The 20,397-nt window shown below is 40.9% G+C and overlaps 1 protein-coding gene across 1 annotated transcript; it reads left to right on the top strand.

Annotated features, from left to right (window-relative positions):
- Positions 1-19,382: 19,382 nt before the first annotated feature.
- Positions 19,383-19,965, top strand: PMIS2 (PMIS2 transmembrane protein). The gene is made up of 2 exons (XM_047079026.1): positions 19,383-19,661; positions 19,837-19,965. The coding sequence occupies exons 1-2, from the start codon at positions 19,383-19,385 to the stop codon at positions 19,963-19,965; spliced, it is 408 nt and encodes a 135-aa protein (XP_046934982.1).
- The last annotated feature ends 432 nt before the right edge of the window (positions 19,966-20,397 follow it).

Below are 20,397 nucleotides of genomic sequence, written 5' to 3'. Positions count from 1 at the left end.
AAATAGGTGATGGGGAGTGCACTTGTTATGATGAACACATAATGTTCATGTTGTATGGTGTTATATGGAAATGTTGTATGAAAGTGTTGAATCACTATATTGTATACCTGAAACTAATATTATTCTGTATGTTAACTAACTGGAATTTAAATAAAAACTTAAAAAAACAGAGAGAGATCCACCTTGGTAAAAACCATAATAGGGGGGCCTAGGTTGTCCAGTTGGTTAAGCCACCAACACTTGACTTTGGCTCAGGTCATGATCTCATGGTTTGTGGGATCAGGCCCTGTGTTAGGGGTCACCAGCACAGAGCCTATTTGGGATTCTCTCTCTGCCCCTACCCCACTCATGTGTGCACTGTCTCTCTCAAAATAAATAAATAAACATTTAAAACAAAACAAAATACCATAATCATACAATCAAAAAAACAAAGAATCCTGAAAGTAGCAAAAGATGTGATTCATCACGTACAAGGGATCCTCAATAAGATTACAGCTGATTTCCCATCAGAAACCATGGATGCTTAGAAACACTGGATGATATATTCAAAGTGCTGAAAGAAAAAAAAGTCAACCAAGAATTCTCTATATGGTGAAATATATTTTACATAAATATATATAAAACTATATATTCCACAAAAATGGAGAGATTAAGACACCTTTTTTAAAAAAAGTTAGTTTATTGATTGATTGATTGATTGATTGATTGATTTTGAGAGAGAGAGAGCAGAGGATGGTCAGAGAGAGAGGAAGAGAAGGAGAGAGAGACTCCCAAGCAGACTCTGCACTGTTCAGCTCTGGCCCAACGCAGGGCTTAAACCTATGAACAATGAGATCATGACTCGAGCCAAAACCAAGAGTCAGACACTTAACCAACTGAGCCATCCAGGTGCCCAAGACACTTTTAAATAAACAAAAACAGAGGGTTGGTTGCTAGTAAACCTGTCTTACAAGAAATGCTAAAAGAAGTCCTTCAGGCTGAAATGAAAGGACACTGGGCAATAACTTGAATCCACAGAAAGAAATAAAGAATACTTGTAAAAGTAACTGTATACATAAATATAAAATTCAGCATTAATGTATTTCTGGTTCCTCCTTCTTTTTCTATATGATGTAAAGATAATTACCAAACAGAAGAATCTATAAATCTGTGATGATGAGTACAAAATGTAAAAGATATAACTTGTGAAAATAACAATACCAGTGAAGGGAAATGCAGCTACATTGAAGCAAAGAGATTTTGTACAATATTGAAACTAAATTGTTATTAATTCAATTATATTGTTATAAATTAGTTGTAATCCCCAGGAAAACTACCAAGAAATTAACTATATTTTGTAAGAGAAATAAGAAGGGGATTAAAATGGTACCCTAGAAATATCTAAATAACACAAAGAAAACAGTAGGAGAATAAATGAAGAACAAAAATTATATAAGATGTATAAAAAAATCAAATAGCAAAATGTTAAAAGTCTTTCATTATCAACAATTACATTAAATGTAAGTAAATCAAATTCTTCAATTAAAAGATAATTGGCAGAATAGGTTCAGGAACATGCTCCAACTATATATTGCCTACACTTTAGAGCCAAAGACATAAACAGGTTGAAAGTGAAAGGATGGGAAAATATTTTCCATGCAAACAGTAACCAAAAGAGAGCTGGAGTCACTATCCTAACATCAGAAAAATAGACCTTAAGACAAAAATTATTACAAGAGATAAAGAGAACATTATATAATTACAATGATAAAAGGGAAAATCCATCAAGATGATATACCAGTCAAAAACATAGATTCACCTAACCACAGAGCCTCAAAATTTTGAGGCAAAAACAGAAGTGAAGGAAAACTGACAGCCCAATAATAACAGTGGGATAGTTTAACAACTCAATTTCAATAACAGAAACAGAAAACCTGAATAATATTTTATATTACCTAGACCTAACAGACATCTTTAGAACATTCCACCCAACAAGAGAAGAATACACAGTCTTCACAAGTGCACATGGAACATTCTCGAGCATAGAACAAATGTTAGACCCAAACACTTCTAAATATACATAAAACACTGAAATAATACAAAGTATGTTCTCCAAACAAAATGGAATGAAATTAGAAATCAGTAAGAGAAGAAAATCTGAAAAATTCAAATATGTGTAAATTAACACACTCCTAAACAACCAATGAGTCAAAGAAGAAATCAAAGGGAAATTAGAAAATGCTCTGAGATGAATGAAAACAAAAACACAACATACCAAAATTTAGGGCATGTGGTAAAAGCAGTGCTCTCAGAGAAATTTATAGCTTAAATTCCTACATTAAAAATGAAGAAAGATATCAAATCAACAACCTCACCTTCTGTCTTAAGTTACTATAAAAAGATGAAAAAAAAAATGAAACCCAAAGCAAGCAGAAGGAAAGAAATACTAAAAATTGGAGTGGTGACAAATGAAATAGAGAATAGATAAATAATAGAGAAAATCAATGAAACCAAAATTAGTTCTTTGAAAAGATCAATAAAATTGGCAAACCTTTAGCTAGACAGACCAAGAAAAAAAAGAGAGAAGACTCAAATTACTAAAGTCAGAAACACTTTCAAAAGTGAGGACATTGGGGCACCTGGCTGGCTCAGTAAGTGAAGCATGTGACTCTTGATCTTGGGGTTGTAAGTTTGAGCCCCATGTTGGGTGTAGAGATTACTTAAAAATAAAATCTTTAAAAAAAAGTGAGGATTCACCACCAACCTTACAGAACTAAAAAGGGTTATAAGAAAATACTTATGAACAATTATATGCCAACAAATCCCTAAATGAAATGCACAAATTCCTGGAAAGTCAAAAACTACCCAAACTGACTCATGAAGAAACAGACATTCTGAATTAACCAGTAACAAGTAAAGAGATTAAATCAGTTTAAAACCAAACCAAACCAAACAACAACAAAAACTTCCAACAGAGAAAATCCCAGGCCCGGAAAGCTTCACTAGTGAATTCTATCAAATGCTTAAAGAATTAAAATGAATCTTTTTCAAACTCTTCCAAAAAAATAGAAGAGGAGAAACTCCTTCCTAACTTACTGTATGAGGTCAATGTTACCCTGATATCAAAACCATACAAAGACATCACAAGAAAAGAAAAAAGACCAATATCCCTTATGAACATAAATGCAAAAATCCTCAACAAAATACTAGCCAACTAAACCCAGCAGCATGTTAAAGGGATTATACACCATGAGCAAGTGAGATTCATCCCAGGAATGCAAGGCGGTTTAACATATAAAGCTAAATCAATGTAATATGCCATATTAATAGAATGACAGGGAGAAAATAGGATTATCTCAACTGATACAGAAAAGGTATTTGACAAAATTGAATACTGCTTCATGATTTAAAAAAAAAAAATCTACTCAGAATGCTAGAAATAGAAGGAAACTAGCTCAACCTGATAAAGGGTATCTAGGAAAACCCCACAGCTAACACCATACTTAATGATATGATGCCTTCGCCCTAAGATCAGGAATAAGACAAGGATATCTGCTCCCACCACTTCTATTTAACACTGTACTGAAAATTCTAGCCAGAGCAATTTGACAAGGAAAAGAAACAAAAATCATCCAAATTGGGAAGGAGAAATCTAAACAATCTCTATTCATAGATGACATGATTCTATGCATAGAAAATTCTCAAGAATCCACAGAAAAAAACTATTATAACTAATAAGTGATTTCAGCAAAGTTGCAGGATACAAAGATCAACACATAAATATCAATTGTATTTTATTACGCTATCAATGAACAACGTGAAAATGAAATTAAGAAAACAATCCCATTTACAAAAGCATCAGAAAGAATAGAACACTTAGAAATAAATTTAATCAAAGGAGGTACAGGACTTGTACCTAAAAACTATACTAAAAACTATAAAACATCTCTTAAAGAAATTGAAGAAGACTTAAATAAATTGAGACATCTTGTGTTCATCAATTGGAAGGCTTAATATTTTTCAGATGGTAATATTCTCCAAATTGTTCTACAGATTCAATGCAATCTCTATCAAAATTTCAAAGGCCTTCTTTGTGGATATGGACAAACTGATTTAAAAAATCACATAGAACTTCAAGGGACCACAAATAACAAAACAATGTTGAAAAAGAACAACAAAGTTGGAGGACTCATTTCCTGATTTCAAAACTTTGATTAAAGCTACAGTAATCACAAAGAGTTCAGCACTGGCATAAGGATACAGTATGGCACTGACATACAGATAACTGCAGGAGAACTGAGATAGAAATGAACCCATACAGGGGTACCTGGGAGGCTCAGTGGGTTAAGCGTCTGATTTCGGCTCAGGTCATGACCTCGCAGTTCGTGGGTTCAAGCCCCACGTTGGGCTCTGTGCTGACAGCTCAGAGCCTGGAACCTGCTTTGGATTCTGTGTCTCCTTCTCTCTCTGCCCCTCCCTGCTTGCACTCTCTCTCTCTCAAAAATAAATAAACCTTAAAAAAAATTAAAGAAAAAAAAGAAAGAAACCCATACATCTATGGTCAGTTTTGGAATACCCAGTCCATTCAGTGAGAAAAGAAGAGTCTTTTCAATAAATGGTGCCAAGAAAACTGAATAGCCACATGTAAAGAATGAATTCAGATACTTGCCTCACACCCTATACAAAAATTAATTCAACATGGATAAAAAATCCAAATGTGAGAGATAAAATTATAAAACTCTTAGAAGAATGCACAGAGGTAAATCCTTCATGACTTTAGATTTGGCAATGGGTTCTTAGATATGACACAAGCACAGGGGAAAAAGAAAAAATAGATAAATTGGACTTCAACAAAATTTAAAAAATTCTGTGCATCAAAGAACACTATCAAGAAACTGAAAAAATAACACCCAGAATGGGAAAAATATTTGCAAATAATATATCTGATAAAGGACTAGTATTCAGAATATGTAAACAGATCTTACAACTCAACAACAAAAAGACAAAATCCAGCTAAAATATGGGCAAAGTACTTGAATAGACAGTCAAATCATTCATTTCTTCAAAGAAGATCTACAAGTGGCCAATAAACACATGAAAAGATGCTCCTTAGCTATTAGGGAAATGCAAAGCCAAGCCACAATATTTAACAGGTGTAAATAAAGTCTATAATTCTTAAAAAGGAAGAGAACAAGTGTTGGTAAAGGATGTGGAAAAACTGGAACTATTATACACTGCTGAAATAATACAGCTACTGTGAAAAAGCCTGGCACTTTCTCAAGAAGCTAAACATATAATTAGCATATGACCCACTCAAGAAACTAAACATAGAGTTACATATGACCTACCAATCCTACTCCTAGGATCCTACAAAACCCAAGAGAACTGAAAGCAGGTGTTCAAACAAAAACTTGTATAAGTTATATATGTCCATATATATATACATATTTGATATATATACATACATATGGTAGCAGCACTTTTCATAATAGGCAAAAAGGAGACACAGTACTAATGTCCATCAATAGATGAATCAATAAAAAAATGGCATATATCCATACAATGGAATATTATTCAGCCATAAAAGGGACTAAAGTACTGATTCATGATACAGCATGGATGATATTATACTAAGTGAGACAAACCAAACAAAAAAGCATGATTTCATTTACAGTTTTCCCATGTCACTCAAAAAGCAGAGTGTTCCCATGAAAAGTGTCATAAAGTGAAATGGCAAATAAAGCAAAGAAGTAATTATCATTAATTTATATGAGAAAAATTTTGAGCATTCCTATATCCAAACAAATAACCTCTCTTAGGCTTTTCTGATACCTTAGGATGCATCTTGCTAATGGATGCACAAAATAAGTCGAGATAAAAGCACAGATGCTCACAGACATAGTTCAAAGCTCTGGAGTCTTGATGTTAAGATGCTGAGTGTAGTTCCCAGAGAAGGAGCATGGTGGTTGCCTCTCTTGCTTCTGGGAGTGCCCACTGCCTCTATTAATGGCTCACTGCCAAACGATGCTGAATGCTATTTCCACTTTTTGCCTTTTTTTTTTTTTTGTAAAAGTGAAAGTCCTCTTAGGATTCCTTATGGCTAGCGAAAACAGGTACTAATGTAGATCTTTCATGAAAGCAAAGTGGAGTAGTACAAGCTTTTGAAAAGTGAGGGGTACATGTATATGAAATGTCTATAATAGGAAAAATCCACATGGACAGAAATCAGATTAGAGGTTTCCAGGGGATGGGGGAAGAGGAGAATGAGGAATGACTACTTAAATGCCCCAGGTTTCTATTTGGGGTGGTGAGATTTTTCGGGAATTGGACAGTGGTGATGGTTGCACAACATTGCGAATGTACTAAAATCCAATGAACAGATGGGGGCCATTTCTGAACAGACATTTCATAAGCCATTGTATGATTCAGCTATTCTTTTTTCTCTACCTTGAGATCTGCAGTATCAAAAATATCATCTTCTTCTTCAGTCTGGATCCTGTAATGAAGATGACCTGGAGCTGAGCTGAAAACAGACTGAGCCACTGAGACTTAGGAGTCATTTGTTCTTGGAGCATAAATTAGCCTAAGATAATTGACACAGCCCCCCTCATTAACTGTGTTTCACACAGAAAATAACTCTGTTTGCACCTCAAGTTACACAAAAATATTTCTTGATGGTGGATCCTTCAGCTTCTCCCATAACCTTTCCCATCAAAGAAACCCTAATATTTTTATTATACCTGGGCATGGTCAGCAATCAGTGTCTGCTGACTGGATTAATAAAGTAAGGGCTGAAAACTCACACAAACATCTTCCATTGGTAGATCTTCCTATAAGATTTACTGACATAAAAAAATCTGAAGGTGGGAACTGGGTCAGAGGCACACCCCAGTTCAAAGATGATCTTAGAGATGAAGAGGAACCTCTAGTCTCTGGAGTTCTGAGGAAAGTTTCCTGGTTTGTGGGTACTTCTGTCATCAAGCTAAATGGACTGAAATTATTGCAGTGTAGAGCCACAGGCTTAGGATGATGGCTGTGAGGCCCATGGCAAAGGCCAGCTGGAATATTTCTCCACCTTCTGCTCCTTCCATGTCTAATGCTTTCTTGGTCTATGGAGGTAAAGAAAGATGGGTGGGGGTGCCCTCAGGAATCAGTGTGAAGATGGGGAGAAGGGAAATCAGTGCAGGGCAGAGTCCCTGGAATGAAGCAAGAGGGGCTAATCCAGGAAGAGAGGTGGAGATGGAGGGGGGCCACTGTAAAGAGAAAAGAAGGAAGGATGTGGAGAGAGGCAAGGTAGGGTTCCTCTGTGAAAGAGAGGAAGTGGAAAGAAGTTGGATAGAAAAGGATAAAGTTCCAAAGGAGGAGAGAAGAGATGGTTTAAAGCTGCCTGTGGGAGAGGGGAAGTAAGCAGGGGTGCTGATCTCCATTGAGAAGGCAAGGGAGACACCAAGAAGGGTGGGAGGAATTGGGACCACACCCACTTTGCAGGTAAAAATGCTGTCTGTAATCCCAAAGGGCAGGCAGCAGAAAAAGGGACACCCTGAACAGAATCAAGTAGTTGTCAAAGTGGAGATCCAGAGACATCTCATCACCAGGGTTCTGTGGCATGACCTACAGGGCTTGGAGGGCAACAGATTGAGGTTGATCAGGGTGAGGGAAAGTATCTCCTCACAGTGGCCAGAAGAATGGACAGCAGAGACCTAAATGAATGGGGACCAGGCTAAACCAACTCTGCAGATCAGATCAGAGGAACTCTGAAAGGTGGCACCACCCCAAGGTGGGACAGCCTGGCCCCCACACCACCCCACTGCCCCATTTCCTCACTGTCCTCTAGAATGCAATTTAAGTTGCCTGACTTCCCTACCTTCTTGATTTATCCTTCCTGTTCCCCACAATCCTCCCTGACACCCAATGACCCTCTCCCTGTCCTCTCCAATACTGTTTCTGTCCCTAGTGAATTTTCTCTGTCCTCCTTTATTTTATTTTTTTTTTAATTTTTTTTTCAACGTTTATTTATTTTTGGGACAGAGAGAGACAGAGCATGAACGGGGGAGGGGCAGAGAGAGAGGGAGACACAGAATCGGAAACAGGCTCCAGGCTCTGAGCCATCAGCCCAGAGCCTGACGCGGGGCTCGAACTCACGGACCGCGAGATGGTGACCTGGCTGAAGTCGGACGCTTAACCGACTGCGCCACCCAGGCGCCCCTGTCCTCCTTTATTTTAAAAAAAAAAAATTTTAATGTTTATTAATTTTTGAAGGAGAGAGAGATACAGCGTGAGTGGGGGAGGGGCAGAGAGAGAGGGAGACACAGAATCAGAAGCAAGCTCCAGGCTCTAAGCTGTCAGCACAGAGACGGATGCCGAGTTTAAACTCACAAACGGTGAGATCATGACCTGAGCAGAAGTCAGACGCTTAACCAACTGAGCCACCCAGGTTCCCCATTCTCTGTCCTCCTTTAAATCCTCCCTGTCTTCCCTTCTCTTTGCACATGTATTTTCGATTTCATTTCTTCCAATTCTTTGATTTTTCCTCTCTACCATTTTTTGGGCTAATTAGCTTGTTTTAAACTTTTTGAATGTTTCAAAAATTACTTCTTGGTTTTCAGCCTTTCTTTTCTTTTTTAAAGGTTTGTTTGTTTGTTTGTTTGTGTAAGTAATCTCTGCATTCAGCGTGGGCTCAAACTCACAACCCCCGAGACCAAGACCTGCATGCTCTTCTGACTGGGCCAGTTAGGTGCCCCTCAGGCTTTCTTTTCTAATGTATGCATTCACAGCTATACATATAACTCCAAATATGGCTTTAGCTCTACTCACAATTTTTGATTTCTAGGTACATTTTGTTGAAGTATAACATACATACATACATACATACATACATACGTAAAAAGTACACAGATCCCAACTATATGCTACTATGCTAGTCACTATTATGCTACTATTACTATTATTATTACGCTAGTATGGCTTTCACTAGTAACACACTCTTAAAACCACCACTCACAGAAATAGAAATTTCCAATATCTTAAAAGTCCTGCTCTTGTCCCATCACTATCTGCACAAATATACTTACATTTATATCACCATAGATTTGGCTATTTCAGAATTTCATATAAAAGGAATCATAAAGGATATATCTTTAAAAATTTGTTCCTCCTCTTTGCTGTACAGTATTTCCTTACATAACTATATCATAACCTATTTATTCTTTTTTTAAAGATTTTATTTTTAAGTAATCTTCATATCCAATGTGGGGCTCAAATTTACAACTCTGGGATCGAGTTGCATTATCTATTGACTGAGCCAGCCAGGCGCCCTTATATTCTCTTTTGTATATCAGATGTTCTAGCCTTTTGCCCACTTTGTATTTATGTCGTCTCTTTCTGGGTTATTTATGTATGCATGTATTGATATAATTCACATACCATAGACTTCACCATTTTGAAGTAGATAATTCAGTGGATTCTAGCATATTCACAAGGTCAGACAACCATCATCACTAATTCCAAAACATTTTCATCACCCCAAAAAGGAAACTCACATCTATTAGTCACTCCCATGTCTACTCCCATCCCCTGGCCACCACTAATTTACTTTCTGTCTCTATGGACTCGTCTGTTCTGGACATTTCATGTCAACGGAATCATGCAATTTGTGGCCTTATATGTCTGACTCCTTTCACTTTGTATACTGTTTTCAATGTTCATTCATATTATAGCACAGAGAAGTACTCTATTCCTTTTTATGGCTGAGTAACATTCCATTGTATGATAATACCACACTTTGTCTATCTTCTAATGTGGTCATAGATATTTGGGTTGTTTTTACTTTTTGGCTATTATGAATAATACTGATATGACTGTTTGTTTTCATTTCTCTTGGGTATATACCTAGGACTGGAATTGCTGTTTCATACGATAACTTTATGCTTAACTTTTTTTTTATATGCTTAACTTTTTTTTTTCAACGTTTATTTATTTTTGGGACAGAGAGAGACAGAGCATGAACGGGCGAGGGGCAGAGAGAGAGGGAGACACAGAATCGGAAACAGACTCCAGGCTCTGAGCCATCAGCCCAGAGCCTGACGCGGGGCTCGAACTCACGGACCGCGAGATCGTGACCTGGCCGAAGTCGGACGCTCAACCGACTGCGCCACCCAGGCGCCCCTATATGCTTAACTTTTTAAGGAACTGCCAAACTGTTTTTAGTAGAGCAGTGTACTAAGCATGTCTTTTTATTTTGATGCTTTGACATCTTGGAGCCTTGCTGACCCAGGAAAGACTTCTCCCAGAGCTAGCTAATTCCTGGAGATAGCAAATGACTCCCCTGGGACCATGCCTTTGATATGCAAACCAACCAAGCCAGAGCCTACCCCTAACCACCTCCTTTGTGGGCTCTTACAGGGCTCTTACACGCCAGACCATTATCCCTCTACCTCATCATCCCAGCATCATGTACCAGATGACTAGAAACAGCCTTTATATTCAGAGCCCACTGAAATTATTAAAATAAGTCAATCTTTAGCCAGCTTGCCATGCTTTGCCATGCCTTTCTTGCCAAAACCACAAGAAAGGCCCTTGGGGCGCCATGGTGGCTCAGTAGGCTGAGTGTCCGACTCTTGATTTCAGCTCAGGTCATGATCCCAGGGGGATCCCATGGGATCAAGCCCTGTGTCGGGCTCCGCACTGGGCATGGAACCTGCTTAAGATGCTCTCTCTCTCTCTCTCTCTCTCTCGCTCTCTCTCCTCCTCCTCCTCCTCCTCTCCCCCTCTCCCCCACTCATGCATTCTCCTCTCTAAAAGAAAAAAAATCTCTTTCACATTTTTTCCCCTCACTTCCTCTGACTCCTGGATGACCCTGGCACTTTCCAGTGTTGTCCTGCATGGTATGGTGTGCCCTCTCCTCTTAGGAACTATGAATAAAAATCTTTTTTTTTAATGCTTATTTATTTGTTGAGAGAGAGGGAGAGAGACAGAGACAGAGAGCTCATGCAAAGAGCAGGGGAGGGGCAGAGAGAGTAGAGAGAATCCCAAGCAGGCTCCATGCTGTCAGAGCAGATCCCGACATGGGGCTTGATCTCATAGCCGTGAGATCATGGCCTGAGCCAAAATCAACAGTCAGTCACTCAACCGACTGAGCCACTCAGGCACCCCACCAGACTATCTTTTCAATGGCAGTCATCTCCTGATCTGTTGGCCCCACCATACCTGAATAATGATAAAGTCCACATTTTAAAAGAAGCAGCTGCACCACTTCACATTCGCACCAGCAATGAATAAGGGTCCTAATTTCTCCACATCCTTACCTATGCTGCTTATTTTCTTTAAAGAAAAAAATGGGTTAGGGGCGCCTGGGTGGCGCAGTCGGTTAAGCGTCCGACTTCAGCCAGGTCACGATCTCGCGGTCCGTGAGTTCGAGCCCCGCGTCGGGCTCTGGGCTGATGGCTCAGAGCCTGGAGCCTGTTTCCAGTTCTGTGTCTCCCTCTCTCTCTGCCCCTCCCCTATTCATGCTCTGTCTCTCTCTGTCCCAAAAATAAATAAACGTTGAAAAAAAAAAAAAATTTAAAAAAAAAAAAAAAAAAAAAAAGAAAAAAATGGGTTACTATAGCCATCCTAGTGGCTGTCAACTGATACATCACTGTGGTTCTGATTTGCATTTCCCCCAATGACTGGTGATGCTGAACATCTTTTCATGTGCTTATTGGCCACTTTTACATCTTTGGAGAAATGTCGGTTGAAATCCTTTGCTCCTTTAAAAAATTGGGTTATTTGTCTAATTGTTGAATATCTTTTTTTTTTTTTAAGTAAGCTTTACACCCGATGTGGGGCTTGAACTCATGACCCTGAGATCAAGAGTCACAAGCTCTACTGACTGAGCCAGCCAGGCACCCCAAATGTCTTTTTTTTTTAATGTTTATTTATTTTTGAGATATAGAGTGCAAGTGGGTGGAGTGAGGGCAGAGAGAGAGGGGGACAGAGGATCCGAAGCAAGCTCTGCACTGACAGCAACAAACCCGATGCAGGACTTAAACTCACCAACAGTGAGAGCATGACCTGAGCCGAAGTCAGACGTTTAACCAACTGAGCCACGAAGCTGCCCTTCTTTTTGTTTTTAAGGTATAGAAATTCTACATGTTTTCTAGGTATAAGTCAACTTATATCCATAGCACAAGTATATTTTCCTATGCTGTGACTTTGCTTTTTTACTCTCTTAATGGCATTTTGGGAAGAATAGAAGTTATTCATTTTATTTATTTTTTTTTTAATTTTTTTTCAACGTTTATTTATTTTTGGGACAGAGAGAGACAGAGCATGAATGGGGGAGGGGCAGAGAGAGAGGGAGACACAGAACCGGAAACAGGCTCCAGGCTCTGAGCCATCAGCCCAGAGCCCGACGCGGGGCTCGAACTCACGGACCGCGAGATCGTGACCTGGCTGAAGTCGGACGCTTAACCGACTGCGCCACCCAGGCGCCCCAGAAGTTATTCATTTTAATGTAGTCCATTTATCAATCTTTTCCTCATGTTTAGTTTTGTGTCCTATTTAGGACATCTGTGCTTTGTCTAAAACCCTGAAATTGTCTTCTACGTTATCTTCTAGAAGGTAAACTATTTTACATTCCACATTCAGATCGGTGATCATTCTGGAATTTGTTTCTGCATATAGTGTGAAGTTGGATCTAGATTAAATTATTCCCATAGTTACGCAATACACCCTGCATCATTTATTGAAAATAACATCCTATACCTACTAAACTCCAGTGCCACTTTTACCATAAATCAACTGACCACATATATGTGGGTCTGTCTAGACTGTGTTGTATTAGCCAACATGTCTAGCCTTACACCAACACCACAACATCTTAATTATTACAAAATTCTAGTAAGACTGGCCATTTGTTACTGTAAGTTTGACAACTTTGTTTTTCTTCCTCAAGATTGTCTTGGTTCTTCTTAAGCCTTTGGATTTCCACATACATTTTAGAATTAGCTTAACGGTCTCCACCAAAAAAAAAAAAAATGTTCTATAGATCAATTGGGAGAGTGGATATCTTTACAATATGGTCTCCAATCCATGAACATGGTCTAATCCTTCCTTGTATTTAGGTCTTTTTAATATATTTCACTAAGGTTGCATAGTTTTATGTGTAGAGGTCCCATGAGGGAGGAGGTCATAAGAACCTCCGATTTGCAGCCAAGTTGTGGGTGACCTGGGTACCTACTACTTGCAGTTGGCATCTGAAGAGAAGCAGCAGTCTTGAGGGACTGAGCCCTTACCCTGTGAAATCTGATGCTATGTCCGAGTATGCAGTGTGAGAATTAAATTGCAGGACATGCAGCTGGTGCCACAGAATTTCTTGCTGTGGGAAAAATCCCTACATATTTGGTGACCAGGAATATCAGAAGTGCAGTGGTCTGTAAACAATAAAGGAGACAAATAGAAGGAAATACTGTGTTTTTCCTTATACAGATGCCAATTTGCTATTTTCACTCTCATTTTCTCATGAGTATACAGAGTTTTGCAAGAGCTACATGATGTGTGATACACAGCAACAGACTAAATGTAGAAGAATATGAGAATCCAGTATCTTCTATTCAGCCAGACAGGAAAGAGATTTGCGAAAATGTAAAACAATGCTACTCTATTCACAAATGTTTTGAAAAATATAGTTATTTTCTTTTTTTTTTTTTTCAACGTTTATTTATTTTTGGGACAGAGAGAGACAGAGCATGAACGGGCGAGGGGCAGAGAGAGAGGGAGACACAGAATCGGAAACAGGCTCCAGGCTCTGAGCCATCAGCCCAGAGCCCGACGCGGGGCTCGAACTCACGGACCGCGAGATCGTGACCTGGCTGAAGTCGGACGCTTAACCGACTGCGCCACCCAGGCGCCCCGAAAAATATAGTTATTTTCATGACAACAGTGTTATTTGTATCAGCATGTAAAGGGTTTTTATTTTTATTTTTCAAATTAATAATTTTTTCAGTTTTAATCCCAGTACAGAAAATACCAATAGATACAACTCATATAAGCAAAAGCTTCAGGTGAATTCTCAAAAAATTTAAGAGTGAAAGGGGTCCTGAGACCAAAATATTTGAGAACTGATGTTTGAGAGTCATCATCAGTCCTTAGGTCATGCACCCCTGCCAGTCAGTAACAGGCACCCTGTGTGCCCTCACCTGCCAGCAGTGCCACACACTGGACATCTGAGGAACTGCAGGGCATCCACTACTTGTGGTCCTACCTACTCATTAGGATGTACCTTATCTTCAGAGGTCTGAGCATCAGTCATGCATCTCCCCCTTCTCTAAGTCCTATAACACCACCTCCTCCCTATTGTATTCCAGGTCTAGAAGTAGGAGTGGAGTTACCTTAGGCTTTACCTTTTGCTCTTACAGGATTCCAATCCCTGTTTTAAATCTCCTTTGTTGGGAATACCTATGGTGTCTATTTTTCTGACTGAACTCTGATTGATATGCCTGCTATACTGAATACCCTCTCTTTAGATGGCTCTGAGAGGGCCCTGTAGCCCTATAAGAAGCTTCCCTTCTTAAGCTAGTTTTGGGGGGTGTTTTTTCCTTGCAATGAAACCATCTGTGATTAAGGCATAGGGTCCATGTTTTACCTGCATCCAGACACATTCCATCCCTCCTTCCCAACGTGAAGAGGGTGAGGGATGGTTCCCATATGCTCTGAATCATGTTATTCTCCTCCGCCTCCTCCTTCCTCTTTTCCTCCTCCTTCACCAAATCCACCACCATCATCACCATCATCATCACCATGTTATATAATACTCACTATTATAACTGCCAGGCACAGTTCTAAGCATTTTACATACATTAGCTTACTTAATCCTCTAAATGAGGATTAATCCAACTAAATGAGGGAGAAGCCATTATTATCCCTATTTTATTTTATTTTATTTTATTTTATTTTATTTTTTATTTTTGTGAGAGAGAGAGCCCATGCACGCATGTGCCCACAATCCAGGGAGGGGCAGAGAGAGGGAGAGAGAGAATCCAAAGCAGGCTCTGCACCATCAGTGCAGAACCCGACGCGGGGCTTGAACCCATGAACCACAAGATCATGACCTGAGCCAAAGTCAAGGGTCAGGGGCTTAACCGACTGAGCCACCCGGGCACCCCAGGAGAGAGAGAATCTTAAGCAGTCTCCATGCCCAGCACAGAGCCTGATGCAGGGCTCAATCCCACAACTCTGGGATCATGACCTGAGCCAAAATCAAGTCAGAGTCTCAACCAAGCCATCCAGGTGCTGCATTATTAACCCTATTTTAAAGGTAAGAAAACATGCACAAAGAGATTAAGTGACTTGCGCATGGCAACACATCAAGTTAGTGGCATGTCAGGAATTCAAGCCTAGGTAGCCTGGTTCCAAGGCCCAGGCATATTGATTCAGTCCACATTTATTGGGCATTACTTTATGTCAGTTCCTGTTCTAGATATTAAGGCTATAGGGAGAACAAACAAATGTCCTCAGCTTTACTAAACCATCTCTCCCACATCTCCATCCCCTCTCTCACTGGTACATTGTCTATCTCATCTTAACCACCAAAACCAAAACAAACAAAACCCCAAAACCCACTCCCCTAAACCCCTGAATCCCCTTCAAACTATGAATCTGGGTTTGATTGTTGGTTCATTCATAATTACAGAGACAAAAGGAGAGGCAGAACATGGGGCCATGCTACTATCTTTTCAGAATTTCCATCCAATGGAATATTCCCAAGTCCCTCCCATCTTAAAAAAAAAAATCACTCTCACTCCCCTGCTCCTACCCCAGTACTGACTTTCTTGGCCCTTCATCAACAAGCTTCTTAAAGAAAATGTCTGTATCATTTCCACTTCCACACCTCACAATCAATCCATGGCTCTCTGAAACTGGGCATTGGTCCTGTGGTGCCCCAGAAACTGGAACCCACATTCTTCTCAGGATTTCCTTTCTCCTTCACCTCCAGAGTTTTGGAAAGTGATATCTACACTCTGTCTACACTCCCCTCCTATTTTTTAAAATGTTTATTTGTTTTTGAGAGAGAGAGAGAGAGAGAGAGAGAGAGAGAGAGAGCGAGCTGGGGAAGGGTGGAAAGAGAGGGAGATACAGAATCTGAAGCAGGCTCCAGGTTCTGAGCTGTCAGCACAGAGCCCGACACGGGGCTCAAACTCACAAACCATGAGATCATGACCTGAGCCGAAGTCCAACACTTAACTGACTGAGCCACCCAGGCTCCCCTATACTCCCCTCTTCTTGTAAACCATTTGGGTCCCTGCAATATGGCACCTGTTCCCTCTCGCCCATTGATCCTCTGAAATTGCCTTCCCCAAAGGTATTAACACCTCTCTGCCCTTAAATCCAGAGGATACACCTCATATCTTGACATGCTTGTCTATGCCCTCCTTTCTGAGACCTTTCCTGGCCCTTTCCCAATTCTGGCCCAGATGCCTCCCTTCCTCTCACACTCCCCAGAGCCATGGGGCACTCTGGAAAGCTGGCACCAAGGGTACTGGAGGAGGCTTCCTGGGGACCAATACCTTTCCAGACTTGCCCCTGAAGATGAAACCAATCAGAAAGCAGGTCCTCTAGGCATACTTAGGTGAGTAGTCAGCATGTCGTTTGATGAACCAGTCAGGAGTTTAAAGTAAAGATAGAGTTAGAGCTTGGCTATCTCAATCATGGAAAGGCAAGTGATACCTTCAGACTTGTAGCTGACTACAACTCAGAAGGAGGTAGGTTGTCCCTTCCTACTAAGGACTCTGACAAAATCCTTCACTTTCTGGAAATAGAAACCCAACTTCCCAAGCCAAGAAACCTACTATGCAGAGGAAGGACAAAAAAAAAAAGTAAAAGAGAGAATGAAAGAAGAAAACAACAGGAAACAAGAGATACACAGTAAAGAGGGATACTCATCAAATCTGCCCACTGTCTTTAGTCATCATAACCTTCTCTTTAGGAATCCCAGCTGTTGACTAACTATGAAGACTGGGCACTGTCACCACTGCCCAAGACCTAACCTCCTGAGTATACCAGGAGCATCTATTTCTCCACTCTCCACTCCTGCATCTATTTCTTCCCAGAACTGACCACTGGAGGTGGGAGATGTTCTGGCTCTGCTATCTTCATGGAAATCCTCAATAGTTCTCTCAATTCATTCTATAAAGCCACACATTCCTTCTACCATCATGCCCCAATAGATTGAGAAAGCACCTTGGAAGTAAACTGTTACACAGCAAGGACAAATTCATGTCAAATGCTTTTCTTGAGTATTTATGCCATTATATGTACATAAATGCAGTTTCTATGTTCAGTCTCTTGTTGGTTAGGTGACCCTCCAGCCAAGGGGCCCACCAGCTAAAGATCACTGCAGTTGAAGGACTCACCTGACAAGGGATACATGGGCTCAGGAATTCAGAACCCAGACAAGTTACCATACCAAAGCCACCTCAGACAAAATATTCACTAGGCAAGAGAACCCCACCACCAACCCAAGGTTCTCACCATCCAAGGGACCTCCTGGAAACCAATATACATTATTCATCCCACCCAACATTGAATTCTTTCCCCCCTCACCTCATTTTTTTTTAATCTGGAATATCCACCTTACCCTTTAAAATGCTCCAAGATAATTCATTCTGTCAAGCAGAAGACTAGTTACCAATACAAGGAGAGGGTAGCAAAGATCATTACAATGCCAACCACCAGAAATAGAAGTCCAAACACGTCTTCCCACTGCATCTTGGTATCAGAGTTGCCAAGGAAAATACAACACAGTAAAGTACTGGATGGGGCACTTTTACTCACATAAAGAAGAGAAAGAGCAAGATCAGCTCCAATAGTGGGTGTCTGGGCAGCAGGTGCAATTAGCCTTTATGAACTCCTCTTGTGCCACAGTGAAAGAACCCTGATCCCCGCCTTCATGGAGTCTGAAATACTAAAACCTGGGGTTGTGCCTGAGAACACAGGTACTTAAGCAGAACAAAGGAATACACAATGAGCCTGAAACAAGGAAAAATATTCCCACACAAGGTGATAAGCCTTGCATACACTGTGTGGGCTCTTTATCTCTTGGTCAGAAAGTGTTTCAGGCCCAAGACCCATTCTTATGTGGCAAGGGGACATTGGAAGACTGTGTACATGAGATCGCTTTTCCTAACACATTTCATGAAGACTTTCCTGGCCCCTGGGTTGTGTGTGTTGCTGCTGTTCTTGGTGCTTCTAGGTCTTTGCCTGTGCTTAAATACAGCTGTGTCATTGACAAACCACAAACTTAGTTACTAACTCACAGTTCTGTAGATCAGAATGGCTAGATTCTCTAGAATGCTCAGGATCTCACAAGGCTAAAATCAAGGTGTTGACCAGTCTGTGTTCCCATCTGGAGCTAGGATCATCTCCCAATCAAATATGGTCATAACAGGATTCAGATCCTTACTATTATAGAACTGAGGTCCCATTTCCTTGCTAGCTATCAGTTGGGAGCCACTTCAGATAGGGGCTGCCTGCATTCCTTGCTATGTAGTCTCCTCCACTTTCAAGCTAGCAATGGAGAATCTCCCTTGACTGCACTCCGTCCCATGCCTTGAATCATTTTTGCCAGTAAGATGTTGTCCCTTTTAAGAAGTCACTGGATTAGTGTCCCATGGAGGACATTTTCCCTCTCTTAAAGTTAACTGATTGGGGAATTTAACTACAGGCAAAATCCCTCCACAGTAGCACATAGATTAGTACTTGAATGAACAACTGGGAAAAAGTGTGTGTACACCAGGGAGCAGGAATCTTGGGGCCATCTTAGAACTCTACCTACCACAATGGTGATTTCCCATTTCCATCATTTCATCCACACTTATTAAATGACATTCAACTTTTAAGACCTTCCCCGTTTTCACCTTCTTTCTCTTTCAGTCAGTATAAAGAATTCTTTTCTAATTCAATATTTTATAATCTGTTATTGACATTATTCCTTTTCCTTCCCTTCTGTTTGTAATCTCCTAGTTTTCTTACAGGGCTTGTCTACTTCCTCTCTTCCATCTAGAGACGCAACTCTGGTACTGCCCTCCTGTAGCAGACTGGGGTCTGCAACAAGGAGGAGCCAGGATCCCATCTTACAGTTTCCAACAAATCCCTATCAGGACGGGTGGAGCCAATGTCCTGATAGAGGATGGAACCCAGCTCCAAGCTCCGAGTCCAGGAGAAGCAGAGAATTGTGGGACCACGCCCCCTTATGCAGACAGCCAATCAGGACTCGAGGCACTGGTTTCTCCATTGTGAAGAAGTGGCCTTTAACGTTTGGAGTCTTGGGATGCTGGAGTCTTGGTTTTAAACTAGGGGAGGTATAGTGGGCTTGGCTCTCTGTTTTCAAGACACTCAGGATCTGTCTTTGTCTGGGTGGAAAGATCATGCCCCCAAAACCCGCCCCACCTGCTGCAGGAGGTCCTCTTGCTTCAAAAGGCGCGGCTGCTGCAAAAGGCCCGCCTGCTGCAGGAGGCCCGCCCGCTGCAAGAGTCCCGCCGGCTGCAGGAGGACCGCCCGCTGCAGGAGCCCCTGAGAAGCCGCCAGAGAAAACACAGACACCTGAAGAACTGGCATTTTATGCCCCGAATTACTTATGTTTGACCATCCTGGCCGTAATTTTGTTCCCTCCCCTGGGATTAATAGCTATATTCTTCAGTTACAAGGTAAAACAACACCTATGCGATGGCCCATCCTGCCCTCTACCTGCCCCTTACACCTGTTTCTGCCCTGGGACCTGGATAGGGGCTTTCCCTCAGTGACCGTTGGTCCCCAGCCCTTCCCCAAGGGTATCACAAGGCTAGACTCAGAAACCCATACCTAAAGCTCCCATCCCTACAGACCTCGCAGGCCAACAAGAACAGCGAATGGGAAGATGCTTACCTCAACTCAGGCCGAACTGGCTGGCTGGATGTATTTGCCATACTCATTGGTTTAGGCATCATTTATGCCTATACCCTATTTATGTGAAGGCCAGGCCAAGTAGTCCATGAGTCCACCTCAAATAGGACTTACCCACCAAGGCCCTAACCAACCACATCAGCCACCATGCAAGAAACCAACAGCCAAGACATCTTCTAGCCAGAAAACCTACTGGCCAAGGAACTCAACATCCAAGCAACCCACTAGCCCAGGGACATCATACTACTTCATCCTTTTCGCTGCTGGAGCCATCTTCATCCACCTTGAGGGTCCTCACTTTCATGCCCTAGATGTGCTTAGCTCCATGATACTTGGATGCTCTTTCAGAAAAAAAAAAAAATATTTAAACCAATAAAAAATGAAGGGAATGTTCCAGCTTCTCATGTGTGTGCATGTGTTTATTTGTTTCTGAGTCAGTGTCTGTGTTTTGCTGGAGCTACGTGTTTCATATCCCTGCTTTTTCTAGGCAAACAGAACCCT

This window comes from Lynx rufus, unplaced genomic scaffold, assembly GCF_022079265.1.
Source record: "Lynx rufus isolate CCGP_SWC_20201006 ecotype Redwood Valley unplaced genomic scaffold, mLynRuf1.p SCAF_16, whole genome shotgun sequence".
Lineage (NCBI taxonomy): Eukaryota > Metazoa > Chordata > Mammalia > Carnivora > Felidae > Lynx > Lynx rufus.
The sequence above is the reverse complement of the archived record's forward strand: the minus strand, read 5'-3'. Positions and strand labels throughout refer to the sequence as shown.

Coding starts and splice junctions, on each gene's coding strand:
- PMIS2 (XM_047079026.1), top strand. CDS start 19,383: ATGCCCCCAAAACCCGCCCCACCTGCTGCAGGAGGTCCTCTTGCTTCA. Junction 19,662..19,836: donor CTATATTCTTCAGTTACAAG/GTAAAACAACAC, acceptor CCATCCCTACAG/ACCTCGCAGGCCAACAAGAA.